Here is a 23499-nt window from a genome sequence, read left to right as displayed (position 1 = left end):
AGCACAATTTGTAATAGCCAAAACCTGGAAGCAACCCAGGTGTCCCAACAACAGATGAGTGGCTGAGCAAGTTGTCGTATATATACACAATGGAATACTACTCAGCTGTAAAAAATGGTGACTTCACCGTTTTCAGCCGATCTTGGATGGACCTTGAAAAAATCATGTTGAGTGAAATAAGTCAGAAACAGAAGGATGAATATGGGATGATCTCACTCTCAGGCCGAAGTTGAAAAACAAGATTAGAAAAGAAAACACAAGTCGAACCTGAAATGGAATTGGAGTATTACACCAAAGTAAAAGACTCTGGGGTGGGTGGGTGGATGGGGAGAATACAGGTCCATGAAAGATGATGAATGACATAGTGGGGGTTGTATTGTTAAATGGGAATCTGGGGAATGTTATGCATGTACAAACTATTGTATTTACTGTTGAATGTAAAGCATTAATTCCCCAATAAAGAAATAAATTATTAAAAAAAAACAAATTATGCAGAAAACCAAGTTCAGAAACACTAGTAACATTGCTTTTTCTCTATTTTTTAAAAACTTTATTTTTTTCCTTTTTGTTGTCCTTGTTTATTATCATTATTGTTATTATTGATGTTGTTGTTATTGGATAGGACAGAGAGAAATCGAGAGAGGGAAGGAAGACAGAGGGGGGAGAAAGATAAGACACCTGCAGATCTACTTCACCGCCTGCGAAACAAACCCTCTGTAGGTGGGGAGTGGGGGGCTTAAACTGGGATCCTGATGCTGGTCCGTGCTCTTTCTGCCATGTGCGCTTAACACGCTGCGCCACTGCCCAGCTCCCTCTGTTTTTTTATGAGACACTTTCCTATGCCTATGTATGATACTGTGAAGCTATAGTGCCTGAGAAGCAGACACCAGTTTATAATCATAAAGTGACAGTCTCACAGAAAAAAAGTCAACAAAATGATATAAGGGAGATGTTCTAAGACTGAGTCCTTGATGACATCACTCAGCTGTCACTAAACCCAAGGTATGCCCATCTTGACTTTATACTAAACAGGAAGTGTTCTAGAATTTTGAGAAAGAGACTTACTTTTTTATTGCTTTCTCAATTTTTAATGGTTTATTGTTGCAAGAGGTGTGGTATTAATAATTTAACAATAGATTATCTTTTAATTGTTACATAAAAAAACTGTGGCAAACGCCATTGTGACATATAACTTTCTTCAACCCTATGTGCAGAGATTTTCCTTCCTTCCTTCCTTTCTCTTTCTTTCTTTCTCTCTTCTCCTTCCTCCTACTTCTCCTCTTCTCTTTCTCCTACTTCTCCTTCTTCTTCTCATCTTTCTTCTTTTTTTTCCAGTAAAAGTGTAATTGTTTTTTAGGGATCATCATTAACATTAGCTCCCCCCCGTTACCTCAACTAACCCAAGGAGTGATTGACATTTAATTAATTAGTTAATTAATTAATACTTTAAAAATGTCTCCAAAGTTATTGCTGGGGCTTGGTGCCTACACTACAGATCCACTGCTCCTGGAGGCAATTTTTCCCATTTTTGTTGCCCTTGTTGTTGTCATTATTATTGTTACCATTGCTGTTGTTGGATAAGACAGAGAAAATGAGGGAGGAGGGGAGACAGAGTTGGGGAGGGAAAGACAGACACCCGCAGACCTGCTTCACCGTGACACACACACTCCCCCCCACCCCCTGCAGATGGGGAGCTACAGGCTCGAACTGGGATCCTTACACTGGTCTTTGAGCTTCACATTATGTGCACTTAACCCACTGTGCCACTGCCTGACCCCCCAATACTTATTTTTATACAGGCAGCTAGAGAGAGAGAGTGAAAGAGACCACAGCATTGTACCTTCTTTCAGTGCAATGAGGGTTAGGTTTGAACCTGGGTGGAGCACATGGCAAAGCAACACACTATTCAAGTAAGCTATTGCCAGCCTGGATGTGGTTGTTTTATGTTGGAAAATTGTGAGGAGCCTCACAAAGCACCCTGCATTCCTGATACTATGGCCTATCTACATAATCATTGTTTTGCCTGAAAGATCTCCACCAATTCCATTCCTTTCATCTATCTTCTTTCTACCCTCCAGACCCTCCCTGCCTGCAGGGTAATATCAATCCTACCAGTTAAAACCCTCACAACAGTTGCTAAGGAAGTTTCTACCTTCCCAGCCCCTTTTGCCTTTCTCTGCCCCTTTCCTAGTGATTTCCGTTTCTGACATGTCACTTCTGGATCTGCCCTTTAAAAGCCTGGGCTCTCTGATCAATAAAGACATTGCTTCTCCACTGCCACGTGTTTGGTTCCTGAGTCATCTCCCTTGTGTTGCTGAGTGAGAAGTCAACCAAGGCTGGCTCTGGTTGACTTCTCTCCAACCCAGAGAGTATGCACCTGGGAAGAGGCACCCCCATGCTAGCCTGGCAGTTTTATGTGTGAGCCTATCAATAGTGATACTCTCTGCTGGTTAGGACTGCCTGAGTCATTCACCTGCACAGGTACTTCTTGTGGTGAACCCCTACAAATCCCCTCCAGCCCTGCCACCATCACCAAGGTCATGTTGGGCCTTTGTCATTGTTATTGTGACTGTGAGATATACCTTCTGCAACAACCATCAAGAAACTTTGAAAAGACAGGGTTATACTTATTGGATCTGAGTGATATATGACATGTTTTAGGTCTGCTCATAGAACCACAGTAGAATTAGGGGAGGTGGTTTGAGAGGGAAGGGACACCAACTTGAGGGTTTGCCTTTATTAGGCTTGAAGGTGAGGTGACTAGGCTTTTGTAGTTTACTACTTATTAACAAATGAAAACATTAAGAGTAGAGATTAAAGCACAGGAAGGAAAAAAGCATGGCCACCCCAGTGACCAGTTAAACCAGGGTGTTTAAAATTTTTTTATTTTATTTTATATAGAGAAGTTGAGGGGAAAAGGGGAGACAGAGGGGGAGAAAGGAAGAGAGATACTTGCAGCACTGCTTCACCATTTGTGAAGCTTCCCACCTGCAAGTGGGGAATGGAGCTTGAACTTGGGTCCTTGTGTATTGTAAAGAGCACTTTACTGGGTGCTCTACTGCCCAGCCCCTCACCAGGGCTTTCTAAAAGGGGACCTTTATGGGTGAGCCATCCTGTCCTTTTAACTAGTGGAATAGTTATCAATGGGGTTATTTGTAGGTGGGTGTGTTTGAAATGGAAACATCAGCATTCAAAAGTTTAATGATAGGCACTTACTAAAAAAAAATCATCTAATTATTAGACCATTGTACTACTCCAACACATCACAGAGACTGGTGTAAGAACTGATGTCTGGATCAAAGGAGACCACCTAGGACAGGACACAACAAGACAGGACTAGAACTACTGTGGGAACCCACCAAATCACCAGAGCATCCAGAGACCACAACTCTTCCCAGACCTCCAGCTCAACCCAGTTGAGAAACTTCTCTAAAGAACAAGGAATATCAAAGATCACCTGAGACTGCAACAAGATGAGACTGGGACTACTTTGGGAACCCACCAAATCACTGGTGAGTGAAAATACATGAGGCTTGTGGACAGAGAGGAGCCTAAGGAGAGATTCCTGGGGCTGAAGCCTATATCTACTGGCAGTTTGCCAGTTGAGAAGCCACCTCCAGTCTTCAGTTTTGCCAACAAAAAAGACTGCTGAATGGAGAAGACTCCGTTAAGACTCACCAACTGTGAGTTTCCATTTGCAACTGCCCTTAGAGGCTGGAGCAGCAGGGAGGAAGCCCTCTGTTGACATCAGGAGGCAAAGAACTGACCAGGAAACTCAAGAGAAGATCTATACCCTGGTGGTCTAATGGTGGGGCTGTATAGTGAGAGCCTTTCCACACTATTCTCCTGATGAGAACATGGTGAGTAACTGCTTCAGAACCTATCGACTATAAATAGGACTTGTTTAGAAACTCACAGGGCCCAGCAGTGCTTCCTGCCTTGGCAGAGAAGCTGAATTGAGCCCAGAGCTTTGGATTCTTGGTGTATGGGAGTCTCTTTGCATAACCACTGTGCTATCTCTTCCCCACCCTGCTTTATCTCTTGGTCAGGAGTGAGTGACTAAGCTAAAAAAACCTACTTATAGGTAAAAAGCCTTCAGGCTGACATAGCCTACAGGGAAGAAAAAGAAAAAAAGAGGCTTTAACAGTCACTATGCTTCAACCCAGGGATTGAGATAACATTGAAATAACTGTTAATTTCCACAACTCTGAACTCTTTAAGTACATTACTTAGACACAAGTCAGTCCAGGCAACAGTGATCAGTGTACTGAAAAGTACTGAGAGAAGGATCTCATAACACACTATAATAATGGTTAAACCAAGAAGAAACATTGGAGAAATGAACCAGGACAAAAGTCCAGATAAAAGCCCCCCAAATGTAGAAACACAGAAGAATGAGATTAACATCCAAATGCTAGCTAAGGATTTAGTCACAGGAGTGAGGAAAGAGTTCGAAGAATTGTCATCAGAAATGCAGAAACAACAAATGAGTCTCTGAAAGAACTATCTTAAGGTAATAGAGAGCTGAAAGCTAAAATAGCTAAGCCAAGAGCACAACTAGCTGAACAAGCTAATACAGTATCAAAACAGGCTAACAAAATAGCCGAGCTACAGAAAACAACAGAGGGGAGAGAGAAAAGAATAAATGAGGCAGAAAACAGAATTAGCAAGATTGAGGACGAATTATAGAAAACTAAGAAAGAAGTAAGAGATCTCAAAAAGAGATTAAGAGATACTGAAAACAATAACAGAGACATATGGGATGACTTCAAAAGAAATAATATATGTATTATAGGCCTAGCAGAGGAAGAAAGAGAGAGGGAGGGGAAGAAAGCATTCTACAGGACAGAATAGCTGAGAACTTCTCTAATCTAGACAACATAAAAGACATAAAGGTTCAAGAAGCCCAGAGGGTTCCAAACAGAATTAACCCAGACTTAAAGACATCAAGACTTGTCATATTTAGAATGGAAAGGAATAAGGATAAATAAAGTATCCTGAAGACTGCAAGAGAAAAACAGAGATTCACTTGCAGAGGAAAACTCATAAGATTAGCAGCAGACTTCTCTACACAAATACTACAGGCCAGAAGAGAATGGCAAGATATCTACTGAGTACTCAATGAGAAAGGCTTTCAACCAAGACTACTGTATCCTGCAAGACTGTCATTCAGACTAGATGGAGGCGTAAAAACCTTCTCAGACAAGCAACAGTTGAAGGAATCAACTATCACCAAGCCTGCCCTGAAAGAATAAGGTCTCCTATAAACAGTCAGATCACCATAAACATGCCATATATTAGAACACTCTAAAAATCTACAAGAATGTCATTAAAATATCTTCAATCTATAATATCAATAAATGTCAATGGCCTGAATTCACCTATTAAAAGGCACAGAGTAGGAAGATGGAGCAGAAAACACAACCTAACAATATGCTGTCTGCAGGAAACCCACCTAACTCAACAAGACAAACACAGACTCTGAGTGAAAAGAAGGAAAACTACCATACAAGCCAATGGACCACAAAAAAGGGGCAGGAACAGCTATGCTCATATCTGACATGATAGACCTTAAAATAAATAAGATTTTAAAAGATAGGAATGGACATTATTTAGTGCTTAGAAGATCAATCAATCAAGAGGACTTAATGATTATTAACATCTATACACCCAAGGAGAGGCCATCTAAATACATCAAACATCTACTGAAAGAGTCACAGCAACATATTAACAGCAACACAGTCATAGTAGGGGACTTTAACATCCCACTCTCTCAACTTGACAGATCATCTAGGCAGAAAATCAACAAAGAAACCAAGGAGCTAAATGAAGAGATAGATAAACTAGAACTATTGAACATTGTCAAAGTAAAAATGGTGATTTAACTGTTTTTAGCCCATCTTGGATGGAGCTTAAAATAATCATGTTAAATGAAGTAAGTCAGAAACAGAAGGATAAATATGGGGTGATCTCATTCACAGGCAGTAGTTGAAAAACAAGATCAGAAGAGAAAACACTAAGCAGAACTCTGACTGGAGTTGGTATATTGCACCAAAGTAAAAGACTCTGGGGTGGGTGGGTGGGGCAGGGGGAGTTCAGGTCCTGGAATAGGATGGAAGAGGACCTAGTGGGGGTTGTATTGTTGTGTGGAAAAGTGAGAAATGTTATGCGTGTACAAACTATTGTACTTACTATTGACTGTAAAACATTAATCCCCCAATAAAAAAAAAAAGTACTGATGTCTGAAAGGTTTGTCTCAAGCTTGCCCTTCCTGTAACTGAGACTTCTCTAACCTCTATCTGCTGATCCAATCTGCTATCTTTGTTCAGGGTGTGGCTTTTAATTTGAGCTGTGCTTCTCAAGACTCCACAACATCGTCATCTATGCAATTGGAACTATGGGGTGGTTCTTAGCAGGTTCAGCTCAGTGGAGAAATGCTTGGTCTACAGATATGCTCTTACGAGAAGGCACCAGCTAACCAGATCTCAGAGTCACACCAGCATCTCACCACCTCTCACTGTGGAAACCATTTCCCCAACAAGTTGGTAACAAAACCATTCTTGCAAGTAGTCTGAACCCCTGTGGCAACTGAGTGCTTTCCTGGCTTATGCACCTCACAGCATGATACCAACACTATAATTAAAAACACCCCCCTCATACTCCCCAACTTTCCATCTTCTAATGCCCCAATGCTGCTTATAAAGAGAAGACTTGGGTTAGACCCATCCCCCAACCCCACTCAAGGAGGCAGCAGTTGCATGTGGCCAAGTCCCAACTGTACTTGGTCACCACTTGAGCTCACTGCCATTCAATATCATGAAGATCACTGTGGCTGCCCTTGCTCTCCTGCTTCTCAATAAGACCTTTTCTCAGACCTGTGCTGCCTCATGTGAGTGTTCCTTATTCTTTCTGCTTTGTCCTCCAACTCTCGGGTCATGGCATGGATACCATGCCAACATATTGTGTCTGAGTCCTTTTAAGTAAATAAATAATTTCAGGGGGATTTTAGAGACCTGTTTCTGAGGAGAATTTCCTTTACGACAGTGGTTTAGCAATTCTATTTTCCCAGTTTGAGAGTAAATCCAATCTGATTGATGAGAAAATGGGATTATGACAGGAGATAGAACTTGTGACCAATGGATTCTGGTGGTGTAAGCTTGACTTTCCTATGAATTCCCTTGGGAGAGTAAAAATAAAAAGTAGTTTGTCCAGAAATCTAAACTCCCTGTGGAGAAATATGGAGACCTCAAACCAAGACAGAGAATAAGAAATACAGAAAGCAAAGACATCTAAAAATATCTATGAAAAGAAGTGCCAGCTTCATCTGGATTCCTTATGTCCACATCCCATCCTTTGCCAAGCAGAGCCGCTGCCTTCCAGCTCTCCGCAACCCTCAAGGAGCAGATAGCTTGCTCTCTCTTCTGAGCAATTACTTAGCATCTTTCTGCCCTTCTCTTACAGTTGGTGCTGATACCCCAACGGCCTGCTGCTTCTCCTATATCTCCCGGCAGATCCCGCGCAAGTTTGTGGATGACTATTATGAGACCAGCAGTCACTGCTCCAAGCCAGGTGTCATGTAAGAGCTAGTTTTCCTGCTTATGCCTGGAAGACAGACTGGAAGTCTAAGCCAACTCCCCACCCTCCCAGAAGACTCAGCCTTCTGAGACCCATCAAAGTATAGGACACCAGGGGAGTCTTCTGGGATGTTTTCTGACTTTGGAGGATCTGCCTCTGGAAAGATAGAGGAGGAATAGGAGTGGCAGCAGGTAGTACATTTCCTGAGGGGAGCCCCCCCCCATTTGAGGCACAAGGATGACCTATGAACCTCAAGGCTAAGGGGATATTTTATGAGCAAGAGAATAGATATCCAGGGCAGAGAAGGATGGAGAGGTCTCAGTGAAGCTGGGATTCCTTTGCCAGAACCTCAGTGTGCATTCCTTTCTTCTCCACAGCTTCCAAACCAAAAGAGGCCGGCAGATCTGTGCCAACCCCAGTGAGTCCTGGGTCCAGAAATATGTCACTGACCTGGAACTGAATTCTGGACTGACTTGGAAGTAGCAAGAAAGGTGCTGCATCTGTTGGCAGATTGGGGAGCAGTCACTTCAGCCAGGGCAGTAGCTCGGGAATCTGGAGGAGCACTTTTGCCTGTGGGTCACACCCAGCTCTCTGGGACATACTTTAACGTTAACTTTAGTTTATTCATCTTATTTAGCATTTTATTGTTGAATTGTGTGGATAAAATGCATATTTTCTATGCAATTCCTTTCACCATCTCCTCTCCTCTTCCTCCTCCTCCTCCTCCTTTTTCTATTCTCCTCACACTCAGTATGTAGACCAGTTAGTGTGATGAGCTCTCTTCTGGCAGAAACTGTATCATATGTATCAAACAAGTGCTTATTGAATGTCTTCTCCCAGCACTGAATTTCAAAATATAGCATTTTCCTTGTGATGACTCTCAATTTTGTCTTCCCAACTGGTCAGAAGCACAGCATGAGAGGAGTATCGTGGGGAGAGTAGGACAATATGAAAAGATGCCAGAAACCATAAGATGGAGGCCTGGTATAGTGAATGACATAGATATTTCCTGGTGACTAACTCTCAGTCTTTGAAATGGGTATATTATTAAATTTTTTGATGGAATTTCATAAAAAGCATTTTAATGGGATTTATGGTTTCCAGTAGATACAGCTGTTGGTACGTGTGTAAAATTTCTCAGTTTTCTGCAAAACATTCTCAGCCCCAGTCTAGGACCTCCTCTACCATCATGCACCAGGACCTGAAAGCTCCCCCAACCCCTTTACTTTGGTCCAATAGGATGTAATATTTTATAACAAAGTCTTAAGTTAATTTTTTTTAATTCTAGGAGACTTTAAAAAAATATTTATTTGTTTTCCCTTTTGTTGCCCTTGGTGTTTTTTTTTTTTTTTATTGTTGTTGTTACTGATGTCATCATTGTTGGATAGGACAGAGAGAAATGGAGAGAGGAGGGGAAGACAGAGAGGGGGAGAGAAAGACAGACACCTGCAGACCTACTTCACCTCCTGTGAAGCGACTCCCCTGCAGGTGGGGAGCCGGGGGCTTGAACCGGGATTCTTACACCGCTCCTTGCGCTTCGCGCCGTGTGCTCTTAACCGCTGCGCTACCGCCTGACTCCCTAGGAAAATTTTTTTTTCTTTCTTTCTTTCTTTTTTTTTTTTCCTCCAGGGTTATTGCTGGGCTTGGTGCCTGCACCATGAATCCACCGCTCTTGGAGGCCATTTTTTCCCCCTTTTGTTGCCCTTGTTGTTGTAGCCTCGTTGTGGTTATTATTATTGCCATTGTTGATGTTGTTCGTTGTTGGATAGGACAGAGAGAAATGGAGAGAGGAGGGGAAGACAGAGAGGGGGAGAGAAAGATAGACACCTGCAGACCTGCTTCACCGCCTGTGAAGCGACTCCCTTGCAGGTAGGGAGCCGGGGCTCGAACCGGGATCCTTAGTCCGGAAAATTTTTTATTTGAGGGAATACTAAGGTGATATGTACTGTGATATGTATTTATGCATATAAATTCATTTAAAAAGTTTTCCTGAGAATTATGACTAATATTTACTGAGGGCTTACACAATGATAGGTTCTGTGCTCAGCAGTTTAAATAGGACAGCCTAGTAAAACCCAAACAAAAGCCAAGCAGGCCCTACCTGACAGTGAGCCAAGAGCCATATTCAGCGTCTCTGTTATCCTTTACTTTCTGGGAGAAGTTTTAAAAATGTTTATTTATTTAATGAAAGAGATAGCTAGACAAACAGATAGATAGATAGCCTGACTGACCAGAACACTGCTCAGCTCTTGTGTATGTTAGGTTGGGACTGAATCTGGGACTCAAGAGCCTCAGTCATGAAAGCCTTTTGCATAGCAATTATATTGTTTCTCCAGCCCAAAAATATTCTTCATATCCTTACTTGAGGTGGGGGGGGGGGTTGGAGTTGTTAAAGTTAGCAAATAAATAGTACAGGATGGATAATCTTTTTTTTTAATTCTTTTATTGGGGAATTAATGTTTTACATTTTTTAAAAATTTATTTCTTTATTGGGGAATTAATGTTTTACATTCAACAGTAAATACAATAGTTTGTACATGCATAATATTCCCCAGTTTCCCATTTAACAATACAACCCCCACTATGTCATTTATCATCCTTCATGGACCTGTATTCTCCCCACCCACCCACCCCAGAGTCTTTTACTTTGGTGCGATATGCCAATTACATTTCAGGTTCTACTTGTGTTTTCGTTTCTGATCTTGTTTTTCAACTTCTGCCTGAAGGATGGATAATCTTTTAGTGTAGGTATATCCCATGTTTATTGTTTGCTACTTGTGACATTCTTGTCCAAAAAAATACTTGTTGTGTATCTGAAGTTCAAAGTGACCTGGTAATCCTATATTTTATCTGCTCTTCTTACTTAGAGTCTATTTCCTGTTGGGAAAATTGATTAGTACAGAGGACTGACTCAAGTGTAGAGCAGTGCTTTTCAATCTTAAATTCATATTAGGATTCCTTGGGAGAGCCTTTAAAAATGCCAATTCCAGGGCAGACAATCTTACCAATGTGTCCTGGAGCCCTGCTTCCCCCATCCCTGCTCCACTAGGGAAAGAGAGAGACAGGCTGAGAGTATGAACCGACCTGCCAATGCCCATGTTCAGTGGAGAAGTAATTACAAAAGCCAGACCTTCCACCTTCTGCACCCCATAATGATCCTGGGCCCATACTCTCAGAGGGATAAAGAATAGAAAGGCTTTCAAGGGAGGGGATGGGATACGGAGTTTTGATGGTGGTTGGAATTGTGTGAAATTGTACCCCTCTTATCCTATGGTCTTGTAAATATTTCCATTTTATAAATAAAAAAATATGTTTTATAAATTTATAAACTTTATAAATTTATAGATGTTAAAGTGCCAGTTCCAGGACTTTACTTCAAACGTCATGATTTAATTTAATTTAATTTAAAATATGTTAATTTTATTTTAATGAGACAGAGATAGAGAGACAGAGAAAAAGACAGAAAGACAAGAGTAGTGCTCAGTTCTGACTTATAGTGGTACTGGGGACTAAACCTGGGACCTTGGAGCCTCAGCCACCAAAGTCTTTTGCATAACTATTATGGTGTCTTCCCAGCCCCAAAACCATGATTTTAGTTGGACACAGGTAGAGGGCCTGAGGATCTGTAATTTTATAATAGTTTTTTCCCTTTTATTGCCCTTGTTTTTTATTGTTGTTGTAGTTATTATTGTTGTTGTTATTGATGTCGTCGTTCTTAGATAGGACAGAAAGAAATGGAGAGAGGAGGGGAAGACAGAGGGGGAGAGAAAGACAGCTGCAGACCTGCTTTACCACTTGTGAAGCAACTCCCTTGCAGGTGGGGAGCCAAGGCTCGAACCAGGATATGTAAGCCCATCCTTGCACTTTGCACCACCTGCGCTTAACCTGCTGCGCTACCACCTGACTCCCTAGGAGAATCTGTAATTTTAAACTCTGGAGGTGATGTTAATGCATAACCAGTTTGAAAACCTCTGTTGGGGTACAGTCACAGGCTGCTTTGTCCAGCCTTGCGATAATAAGCTCACTTTCAATTTTTCATGGCTTCTGTTTTGGTTAGTTCCATTGGATGATTAATTAGAAGCAAAAAAAAAAAAAATCTGTAGCGTCTGTCATCTCCAGAACTGGGTTTTGGAATATGTCCTTTTTCCTGCACCCCCACACAGAACCATTCCCATCACAGACTTCTGTCTCCACACTGCCCTCTGCTGATGGAAACAATGCTAAACACATGGAAATCACCACAATGAGCTCTTGCCTCTGACAGCATCAGAACCGTGTTGTTATCAAGAACATAGTTGTTCTTTTTGTCCACATGATAAATATATTTTTAATTTCTTTATTGGGGAATTAATGTTTTACATTCAATAAGTAAGTACAATAGTTTTTTCATGCATAACATTTCCCAGCTTTCCATATAACAATACAACCCCCACTAGGTCCTCTGTCATCCTTTTTGGACCTGTATTCTCTCCCCCCACCCACCCCAGAGTCTTTTACTTTGGTGCAACATGACAATTCCAGTTCAGGTTCAAGATAAATATTTAAAAGGAGGACTGAGCCAGGGATGGAAACCTGTGGCTCTAGTTTTTTTCCCTTCCAAGTTTCCTGTCTTTCTGTTTCTGCCTAAACTAACATTAACTTGGAGGGAAAAGTCTGCCTCTCTAGTGCCCCAAGTTTCAGATTACTAATTCTCAATCAGCATGGTTTGTAAGCAGAAAACAAACATAATGACCCTTTCTTAAGCACCACTGGGCACCCATCCCAGATTATCTTTTTTTTTCTTTTAGAGATTTAGAAAGGGTTCAGAGGAAAACCCAGAGAGAGAAGACATCACAGCATTGCTCCACCATCCATGCAGCCCCTATATGTTGCCTATGGTATTTCCATGTAGTGCCAGTGCTCGAACCCAGGGCCTCAAGCATGCCAAGTTGTGTGTGCTCTCCAGGGTAAGATATTTCATCATCCACTTAAGCAAACATTCCCCCCCATTATTGGACAAGTCCAGTTCAAAGTGAGATTATTTCTATTTCTAATGGGCTTTAGAGATTAATGCAAGAAGTTAACAGTCTTTAGTATTTTGAATTTTTTAAAGATATATTTACCCCCACACCTATGGACATCTAATCTTTGACAAAGGTGCCCAGACTACTAAATGGGGAAAGGAGAGTCTCTTCAACAAATGGTGTTGGGAAAAAATAGATTGAAACTTGCAGAAGAATGAAACGGAACCACTATATTTCACCAAACACAAAAATAAATTCCAAGTGGATCAAGGACTTGGATGTTAGATCAGAAATTATCAAATACTTAGAGGAAAATATTGGCAGAACTCCTTTCCAACTAAGTTTTAAAGATATCTTCAATGAAATGAATCCAATTACAAAGAAGATTAAGGCAAGAATAAACCAATGGGACTACATCAAATTAAAACGCCTCTGCACAGCAAAAGAAACCACCACCCAAAGAGCCCTCCCACGAGTGGGAGATGATTTTTACATGCCATACATGAGACAAGAGGCTAATAACCAAAATATATAAAGAGCTCACCAAACTCAACAACAAGAAAACAAATGACCCCATCCAAAAATGGGGAGAAGGTATGAATAGAATATTCACCAAAGAAGAGCTCCAAAGGGCCGACAAATATTTGAAAAAATGCCCCATGTCATTGTCAGATTGTCAGAGAAATGCAAATAAAGGCAAGAATGAGGTACCACTTCACTCCTGTGAGAATGTCATACACCAAAAAAGATAGCAGCAATAAATGTTGGAGAGGTTGTGGGGACAAAGGAACCTTCCTGCACTGCTGGTGAAATGTAAATTAGCCCAACCCCTGTGGAGAGTAGTCTGGAGAACTCTCAGAAGGCTAGAAATGTACCTACCATATGTCTCTGCAATTCCTCTCCTGGGGATATATCCTAAGGAACCAAACATACCCATCCAAAAAGATTTGTGTATACCTATGTTCACAGCAGTACAATTTGTAATAGCCAAAACCTGGACACAACCCAGATGTCCAACAACAGATGATTGGCTGAGAAAGTTGTGGTTTATATACACAATGGAATACTACTCAGCTATTAAAAATGGTGAGTTCACTGTTTTCAGCCTATCTTGGATGGGGCTTAAAGAAATCATGTTAAGTGAAATAAGTCAGAAACAGAAGGATGAATATGGGATGATCTCATTCACAGGTCAAAGTTGAAAAACAAGATCAGACGAGAAAACACTAGCAGAACTTGGACTGGAGTTGGTGTACTGCACCAAAGTAAAAGACTCTCGGGTGGGTGGAGGGGAGGGTTCAGGTCCTGGAACATGATGGCAGAGGACCCAGTAGAGGCTGTGTTGTTATGTGGAAAACTGGGAAATGTTATGCATGTACAAACTATTGTATTTATTGTCAACTGTAAAACATTAGTCCCTCAGTAAAGAAATTTAAAAAAGGGACTAGACAGTGGTGCACCTGGTTAAGTGCACACATTATAGTGTGTAAGGACCCAGGTTCAAGTCCCTGGTCCCCATGTGCAGGGGGAAAGCTTCATGAGTGGTGAAGTAGGACTGCAGGTGTCTCTCTGTCTCCCTCTCTATCTCCCCTTTCCTTCTCGATTTCTGACTGTCTCTATCCAATAAATAATGATAATAAAAATAACTTTAAATAAATAAATTCTTTAAAAAAGTTTAAAAGTTATGTTTATTTGCAGACTGGATGGTAGTGCACTCAGTTAAGCGCACATATCACCATGCACAAGGAGCCGGGTTTGAGCCCCTGCTCCCTACCTGCAGTAGGGATGCTTCACGAGCGACGTCTACCTTTCTTTCTCTCTGTCTCCACTCCCCTCTCAACTTCTCTCTGTCCTGTCAAATAAAATAGAAAGGAAAAAAAATGGAAAAAATGGCCACTAGGAGCAGTGGATTTGTAGTGCTAGCATTGAGCCCCAGCGATAATCATAGTGGCAATAAAACAAATAAACAACAAAAATAAGAGTCCTGGAACCCCATCTTTCCAGAGCCCTACACCACTAGGGAAAGATGGAAACAAGATAGGAATATGGATAGTCATATCAACACCCATGTCCAGTGGAGAAACAATTACAGAAGCCAGAACTCCCACCTTATGCATCCCATAAAGATCTTTGATCCATACAAGAAACCCTCATGCATGCAAGTCATATATCCCACTGCTGAAATACCTCTCCAGCCCTGAATCTTTTCTGATACAACTTTGACAGATTATCTAGACAGATAGATAGATAGCCTTAATAAGCATGTATAACATGTCATGGGATAACCAACTCTATTTTGCGCTAGCTGAAGGTGTCCTCACTAACTTGTACCTTTGCACCCTCCTCACCCCCTTCTACCTTTTGGAGTCTGCTATGTGTAGCACTTTAGTCTATACCAGTTAGGGATTTTTGGTTGAGTTCTCTTACTTGTCCTGCTATAGAGGAGACACACAGACCCTTGTTCCCCTTCCAAGATAATGTTAGGTTTCTGGGAGCCCTGTCTTAGTGATGCGAGGCTTTTCACTTACTAAAGAAAAGCTGACTCAACATGATTTAACTACCTAAAAGGAATTTATTAGTTCATATAATTAAAGTTTCACTTAGATTAACTTAGGCAAAGCATGAGTCAGTGGTTCTTGTTTCTTTCTGAATTTCTGTTTTTTTTTTTTTTTTTTCAAGTTGAAAACTTCATCCTTGGGGCTGGGTGGTGGTGCACCTGGTTGAGCGCACATGTTACGGTGCATAAGGACCCAAGTTTGAGCCCCTGGTCCCCACCTGCAGGGGGAAGCTTGACGAGTGATGAAGCAGTGCTGCAGGTGTTTCTCTGTCTCTCTCCCTCTCTATCTCCTCCTACCCTTTCAATTTCTGGCTGTCTCTATCCAATAAATAAAAAAAGATAATAAAAAAATTTAAAAAATAAAACTTCATCCTAGGACATCCAAAGTAAAGCAAATTTACTTTGCTTATAAGAACTTGCAGTTTTTATCCACTAGAGGCTCCTTCAGCTGGCTTCTACCCTACAAAACTGGAGTATTCTAGGCTGAATATATATATATATAGTGTATATATGTATATGCACATGCATATGTGTGTGTGTATATATATATATATATATATATATATATATATATATATATATGCCTATGCTTATATACATTTGATTTGTTTGAGCCAAACAGCAGGGAGAAGGAAATAGTGGGTAAAGTGGACTGAGAAAGAAGTACTGGAACATCTAGGCTTGCAACACTGTGGAAAGTTGCTGGGACACTACACTTATGTCCCACCCTACCTTGTCTGGGGAAGACTCAGTTTATACCATCTGTGTCAACATGCTCACTGATAGTTTCCTTTTGGACTTTCAGAATGCTCATTTCATTGGAAGAATCACTCACTCCAGTAAGAAAGCCACTGTTTAGAGGGACCATAACATTAGGAGCTGGTGGGATAATCTCACTGCTCATAGTCATAAAGGGTGATTATACCCAGCCTGCACTTTACCTGCAGAGCCCTGTGCCCAGCAAAGGGCTGGGTATGCTCCAAGAACATGACTTTTCTTAACATACTCAGTCTAGCAAAGACCTGGTGTGCTGGTGTGCACGATGGTATGAACCGAGGGGAGAAGCTGAGAGTGTTGATGGGTCTACTCATGACCACAGAATGTGAGCTCAGACCTACAGGGATGCAGAGGTTACATAGATTCCTGTGCTTAATATGGGTCCTGGATCAAATTGATGGGGTGTACAGTCAACAATATTTATACAATTTTCCATTATTTGGGAGCTACTCTCTTCCTTGATGCAGCTTTCTAGTTCTTTTTCCAGCCATGACATCTCACCAAACAATAACTTGGGCCCACTTGCATATCTGATGTCAGACTCAGGCAAAAACTAGTAAAATCATGCCCCCCCCCCCCCCGGAGTATACCTAAAATAGACCTACTAGCTATTTCCAAAATGGAGAGCCCAAATCTTCATCTGCAATATTCTTGCCTTTAGGTTTGTGATTAGTCAACAATTTGTTTGGCTTTATTTGTTAACTCTTTTTTCAGCCACCAGGTTCCAGACGCTACCATGATGCCAGCCAGACTGGACAGGTGACTCCACCAATGTAGCTATTTCCAAAACAGAGACCCCAAATCTTCATCTGCAATATTCTTGGCTTTAGGTTCATGGTTAGTCAGCAATTTGTTGGGTTTATATGTTAACTCTTTTTTTCAGCCTCTGGGTTCCAGATGCTATCATGATGCCAGCCAGACTTTCCTGGGCAGACGACCCCACCAATGTGTCCTGGAGCCCTGTTTCCCCAGAGTTCTGACCCACTAGGGAGGGAGAGAGATGGGTGAGGAGTATGGACCCACCTGCCAATGCCCATGTTCAGCAGGGAAGCAATTACAGAAGCCAGACCTTCCACCTTCTGCATCTCGTAGTGACTGTGGGCCCATGCTACCAGAGGGTTAAAGAACAGGAAAGCTATCAGGGGAGGGGATGGGATATGGAGTTCTGGTGGTGGGCATTGCGTGGAATTGTACCCCTCTTACCCTATGGTTTTGTCAGTGTCATTTTATAAATAAAAAAAGAAAAAAAGAAAACGTTATAAGAGAGAGGCATAGCAGAATTAAAGATGCTTGCAAAGGAGTAATGTTACAATCAATAAAACTGCATTATTTTGTAAGAAAAAAATGTTGGTGGGTAAAAAAGGAACATTATGCTTCAGGGGGCCATGCAGAGAGCAGACTCACAGGATCTTGCTCTATGCAGAGAAAAGCATTTGTTACCCAAGAGAACACTGGTATTTCAGAAAAAAAAAAAAAAGCAGTAAATAATAAGCAGAGGGTTGTAGGAAATACATCTGTATGCAACTAAGAAAAATTTTCTCTTTGCATAGCACAGACCACCCTTTCTTCACCATGCCAGAGAAGTTAGGTCTTGAAAAGAGATGGCAAGGAGATATCCAGGACTGAGTTAAAGTCTCACTACCCTTTAACTCCTCTGAACCTGCTTTGCTCTGCTTGTGGGGTGTGGTGGGTGGGAGGAGAGGAGACGACCTCATACGTGTGTGATTTCACCACTCCCAGCATGACTCTTTTCATTCTTTCTATTTCAGAGATTGACAGAAACAAAAAGACACGACAGCACCAGAGCTTCCCCAGTGTTTTGATACTGCATGTGCTGCTGGGCCTTGAGCCCACAGCCCACCAGATAAGTACCAATAGAAGTTTCTCATTGGCACAAGAACTACTTTGGTTGGATCACTGGTTCTCAAATTTTAGCAAGCATCAGAATCACCTGGAGGGCTTGTTTAACCCCAGATTCCTGGACCTTGTCCTAAGAAAATGACTCTGTTCACCTGAGGTATGACTCAAGATTCTGCTTTTCTCATGAACTCTCAGGTAATGCAGGTGCAGCTGGGTCACTGACTATACTTTGAGTACTGTTGAAACCAGAACAACTCACCTTCAAGTGGTTACTCAGGTATACAAGCTACTTCAATATTATATCTATAGATTCTGGAATGGGAAAGGAAGTAGCAAGCATCTTTCAAAGACATTCTGCTTTTCGGGGTAGATAGCATAATGGTTATGCAAAGAGACTCTTGTGCCTGGGGCTCCAAAGCCTCAGGTTTAATCCTCCATACCCCGGTACCACCATAAGCCAGAGCTAAAAAAAAAAAAAAAAAGTTGAGCAAAGACATTCTGCTTTTAAGTATCTGCATACAGAAGTGGCACACCTGACCTCTATTTACAGTCTATTGGCCAGAATTAGTCATGTGAACTTAAACCAGCTGCAATGTAGGGAAACAAAGGAACTATTTAGTGAGACTAGCTTTCTAAAAGTGGTTCATTCCAATGAATAAAGAAAAAAAACTAAAAGGGTTAAAACAACAATGATTAAATAAAAGCTTGATATGACCTTTGGGGTCTGTTTAAACATTGATCCCATCTAGATTAACCAAGAATTATATGTTACAATATTTTGAAATAGAAAGGGAAGCATAGTGTTTTGTATTACATTTAAAATTAGCAAATTTTCAATGTCCCAGGTTTAATTCCCTGCACCACAATAAACCAGAGCTAAGCAGTACTCTGGTAAAAAGAAAAAAAAGTAAATTTATGTAGAGAAAATAAATATTACATGCCCTGTATGTTCTTTTATCTGAGTAATGTTTACTTATGTGGATATGTTTTATTTAAAAAAGTTTTGATTTTGTCTTTTGATATTGACAAAAACATTTGGATATTCTTTTTATTTATTTATTTATTTATTTTTATTTATTCCTTTTGTTGCCCTTGTTGTTTTTGTTGTTGTAGTTATTATTGATGTCATTGTTGTTGGATAGGACAGAGAGAAATGGAGAGAGGAGGGGAAGACAGAGAGGGGGAGAGAAAGACAGACACCTGCAGACCTGCTTCACTGCCTGTGAAGTGACTCCCCTGCAGGTGGGGAGCCGAGGGCTCGAACCCGGATCCTTCCGCTGGTCCTTGTGCTTAGCACCACCTGCGCTTAACCCGCTGCGCTACCTCCCGACTCCCACATTTGGATATTCTTATGTTCTCATGTCTGTATTTACCTTCCCTGTCTTTTAAAAAAAAAAATTTTATTAGTGATTTGATAATGATTAACAAAAGGGAATAAATAAATAAATATTTAGAAAAGAAAGAAAGAAAAAGAAATGCTGAGGTCTCACAGGGATTAAAAGAATATGTTGCATACCTGGAACTATTGAATGTAAAGCAGTAAATTTAAAATAATTGTAAACTGGAGTACTGATGGCTATAAAAGTGCAGTTACTATATCAGCTCACCGATACAACCCTATCTGCCAATAAAAGCACTGAAAATGGGGGAGGAAAAAAGAAGAATGTGTCACATACCTTCAAAATCTCACTTATGCCCTAAATATAGTACACTTATCTTTACTGCATTTATATTTAATAGCAAATCAGACAAAATGCCTAGTTAACTATTGACATTTTTGGGGTAAAGACTTAGAAAAAATTCTCCTTTAATAACTGAATATCTCCTCCCAAGTGTTATTCTTATCATGAGAACCAACTCTATTAATTCTGTTGACCATAGGTACTCCTTAAAACACCAGCACTGTTTGTATTTAATATGCTTGCATAATCTAAGAAAATAAACACCAACATACTTTATAAAGGGCACAGCCATTGCGTCTTTGTAACATATCTCACCGAACAGACTCCACAGTTAAGGAAAGAAATGCCCTTTAGCCAGTTTGCTATAGCTTGGAGTCCAAGCACTTGTCCTGGCTCTCACCATCCTTGACCACATACCAGTCAGTTCCACTCAGTTGCCATGAAATTTAAATGCGAAATCACCAAAGACATCAAGGCTGTTTCTCTATCCCAGTCCTACTAATCCTTTGAAATACCTGAGATGTTCACAATTCAATTTCGACAATGTCCTTTAGTCACGTCTCTATCCTTGTTTGTTAAATTTTTTTTTTTTTTAAGCAGAGCACTGTTCAGCTTTGGTTTATGATGGTGTGGGGGATTGAATCTGGGACTTTGGAGCCTCAGGCATGACAGTCTCTTTGCATAACCATTATGCTATCTATCTCTCTTCCTCCATCCCACCCCCACCCCCCGTTTGTTAAATCTAATGCTGCTCTCAAAATGTCTTCTCAAAATATAATGGAAAGTTTTAGTAGCAGGACCTAAGGCTCAAATAGCTAAGGGAATATTTTCTGGACTTCCTATGGTTAAAAACAAACCAAACATTAAAAATATCCTCTTTCTCTAAAAAAAAAAAACATTTTTTATTAGTGATTTGATAATGATTAACAAGATTGCAGGATAATAGGGGTACATTTCCTTACAATTCCCACCACCAGAGTTCCATATCTCATCTCCTCCACTGGAAGCTTCCCTATTCTTTATCCCTCTGGGATTACGGACCAAAAAAAAATTTTTTTTTTTGCCTCCAGGGTTATCACTGGGGCTCAGTGCCTGTATTATGAATCCACTGTTTTTGGAAGCTATTTTTTTTATTAGATAGGACAAAGAGAAATTGTGAGAGAAGAGGGAGATAGAGAGGGAGAGAGAAAGATATGTACCTGCAGATCTGCTTCACTGCTTGTGAAGCAACCTCTTTGCAGGTGGGGAGTCCAGGGCTGAAACCGCTTTGTGCAGGTCCTTACGCTTCGTACTTTGTGCACTTAGCTGGTGCACCACCACCTACCCCCCCAACAGTAACATTAAATATATATATATATATTATTGGATACACAGAAAGAGAAATTGAGAGGGGTAGGGGAGATAGAGAAGGAAAGAGACAGAGAGACAACTGCAGCCCTATTTCACCACTTGTGAAGATTTTCCCCCTGTAAGTGGGGACCAGGAGCTTGAACCTGAGTCCTTGTGCACTGTAATATGTACACTTCTCTCCTATTTTTTTTATTTTCCTTTTTGTTGCCCTGTTGTTTTTATCATTGTTGTGGTTATTATTATTGTTGTTATTGATGTTGCCAGATAGGACAGAGAGAAATGGAGAGAGGAGGGGAAGACAGAGAGGGGGAGAGAAAAACAGACACTTGCAGACCTGCTTCACAGCTTGTGAAGCGACCCCCAACTGCCGGTGGAGACCTGGGGGCTCAAACCGGGATCTTTATGCAGGTCTTCTAGTTTCGTGCCATGTGTATTTAACCCACTGCGCTACAGATGAATCCCCTGTAATACGTACACTTAACCAGGTGCACCACCACTTGGACCCAACAGTAACGTTTTGTGATAAATCCTGTGAGGTATAAGTCATTAATATATTAACAGAGAATGAATATAAACTAAAATTCATCTTTTAAAATACAAAAAAAAAATAAAAAGAGGCCTACCTACTCTATTTTTATGAGAGATAGAAAGACAGACAGACAGAGGGATGAATCAGAGTACTGCTCTGGCATATGACATGGAACTTGGGGCTTCAGGCATATACATCCTGTGGTCTATTGCTGAACTATGTTTCTGGCCCTCAAATATCCTTCTTATGTTTATGTAAATACATAAACTTTTACCAGAGCAACTTTTATTACACATAGTTATGTAAAATATATGAGCTAATACAGTGTTAAAAGACACAAATTCAACCAAGTTAATTTTATGGCTCTAATTATTTTCACTAAAAGATTCACAAACTGGACATCATCCCATCAAGCAAATAGAAAAGGGTTTCAGGGGAGTCGGGCAGGGCAGTAGCGCAGCAGGGTAAGTGCACGTGGTGCAAAGCGCAAGGACTGGCATGAGGATCCTGGTTCGAGCCTTGGCTCCCCATCTGCAGAGGAGTCCCTTCACAGGTGGTGAAGCAGGTCTGCAGGTGTCTTTCTCTCCCCTCTCTGTCTTCTCCTCCTCTCTCCATTTCTTTCTGTCCTAACAATGATGACATCAATAACAACTATAATAATAACTACAGCAATAAAAAAACAACAAGGGCAACAAAAGGGAAAATAAATAAATAAAAAAGAAAAGGGTTTCTAAAAGCTGTGTAAAATATATATATATAAATATATATATACATGAACCAACTCCAGTCCAAGTTCTGCTTAGTGTTTTCTCTTCTGATCTTGTTTTTCAACTTGTGTCTATGAGTAAGATCATCCCATATTCATCCTTCTGTTTCTGACTTATCTCATCTAACATGATTCCTTCAAACTCTATCCAATCTTCTGGTTTATTTCATTTAAAATGATTCCCTCTAGTTCCATTTATGTTGCAGCAAAGGAGAAGACTACACTCTTGCTTATAGCTGACTTGTACTTCATTGTGCATATATATCACAACTTCATTACAACTCATCTGTCATTGGACATTTGGTGTTGCTATGTTTCATATTGGTTTGTTTCCCTTCCCCCCAACTCTGAGAGAAATGGTTTGGCCCTTGCTAGTTTCATGCCCCTTTTTCTTGCCGCCCCCTATGCTAAGAACATCCAGAGTCCCAGGAGCAGCCGTGGAGAAAGAATGATGGAGAAGCACATGGTGTGGTGATTTGCCCGTTTGTGAATAAAGATTAAACTGCAGCTTCTCAGCCCAGCCGTGTGTCCGCGAGTCTCTCTCTACTGCCGCGACGCTAGCCTGGCCTGCTGGAGCCCCCGAACTTAAACAACAAATGGCGCCCACGTGGACCTGACCTGCGCATCTCTCAGATAAGTGAAGACAATTTGGCTACCTATGTACTATGGCCTTCTCTTCTGCTTGTGAAGAGATCTCCAAAGGCCTCTGCCCTTTCTTCACGAGACTGTTTCGCTGTTTCTGGAACATTTATCTCTGGACCACTCTGTGGTTTCTGCCCAATGCCAGCTTGCAGGAGCCCAACACCAGCCTGCAGGAGCCGGCTTTCCTCCGTGTGGCACGGGACATTGGGTGCGGGCTCCCTCCATGCTGCTTGGCCACTGGGAGCAGGGCAGCAGACATGGCAGGGCCATGGGGCAGGGCCGTGGCAGCCTATCCTGGCCGCCACCCCGGGGCACCTTGGCCCGTGCCTTCTGCACGGCTGGCCTGCCCGCCCTCGTTCTATGAAGTCTGGACAGATCCCAGACCACCCGGAGACCACGGGCTCCCTGCCAAAACTAGGCCCCCTGGCCGAGATTCTCAGCTCGGGTCTGAAGGCAGACAAGCTAGAATACGCAGAGATTCATGCAGAGATAGCAACCTGCAATTCCTAGAAGTGGAGCTGTGAGGGAGGCCCCACCTCCGGATGGTGACCCCCCCAACAACTAAGACAGTACAGATCTAAATTCGTGTTTAAAATGACATGTCTTCGCAACAAAGGTTTCTCTCCTTGTGTATTAAAGACTGTGTTTACATGTGTGTTTAAAGTTTGGTAACATTAACTTTAAGGTTAAAAATATAACTTTAAGGCTATATTCTTACCAGACAGAGTTAAATGAAAAAGGTTTTCAACGTAATTCTC

General features: G+C 41.3%; 2 protein-coding genes and 1 long non-coding RNA gene across 3 annotated transcripts in view; 2 read left to right on the top strand and 1 right to left on the bottom strand.

Moving 5' to 3' along the window:
- LOC103108121 (C-C motif chemokine 15-like) overlaps positions 1 to 23499 on the bottom strand; it is a 290207-nt gene that overhangs the window by 56561 nt on the left and 210147 nt on the right. The window lies entirely within an intron of this gene.
- On the top strand, positions 6145 to 9945 carry LOC103108122 (C-C motif chemokine 3-like). Its single transcript, XM_007516990.3, has 3 exons — positions 6145 to 6889; positions 7462 to 7576; positions 7953 to 9945. Exons 1-3 carry the CDS (start codon positions 6817 to 6819, stop codon positions 8056 to 8058), a joined length of 294 nt encoding a protein of 97 aa, XP_007517052.2. The 5' UTR covers positions 6145 to 6816; the 3' UTR covers positions 8059 to 9945.
- Positions 15705 to 18520, top strand: LOC132541999 (uncharacterized). The gene is made up of 2 exons (XR_009553121.1): positions 15705 to 16749; positions 17682 to 18520. It is a non-coding gene; the product is annotated as an uncharacterized LOC132541999 (long non-coding RNA).

Source organism: Erinaceus europaeus, chromosome 12 (genome assembly GCF_950295315.1).
Source record: "Erinaceus europaeus chromosome 12, mEriEur2.1, whole genome shotgun sequence".
In the NCBI taxonomy this organism is placed as follows: Eukaryota; Metazoa; Chordata; class Mammalia; order Eulipotyphla; family Erinaceidae; genus Erinaceus; species Erinaceus europaeus.
This window is presented reverse-complemented; position numbering and strand designations above follow the sequence as displayed.

Coding starts and splice junctions, on each gene's coding strand:
- LOC103108122 (XM_007516990.3), top strand. CDS start 6,817: ATGAAGATCACTGTGGCTGCCCTTGCTCTCCTGCTTCTCAATAAGACC. Junction 6,890..7,461: donor TCAGACCTGTGCTGCCTCAT/GTGAGTGTTCCT, acceptor CTTCTCTTACAG/TTGGTGCTGATACCCCAACG. Junction 7,577..7,952: donor TGCTCCAAGCCAGGTGTCAT/GTAAGAGCTAGT, acceptor TCTTCTCCACAG/CTTCCAAACCAAAAGAGGCC.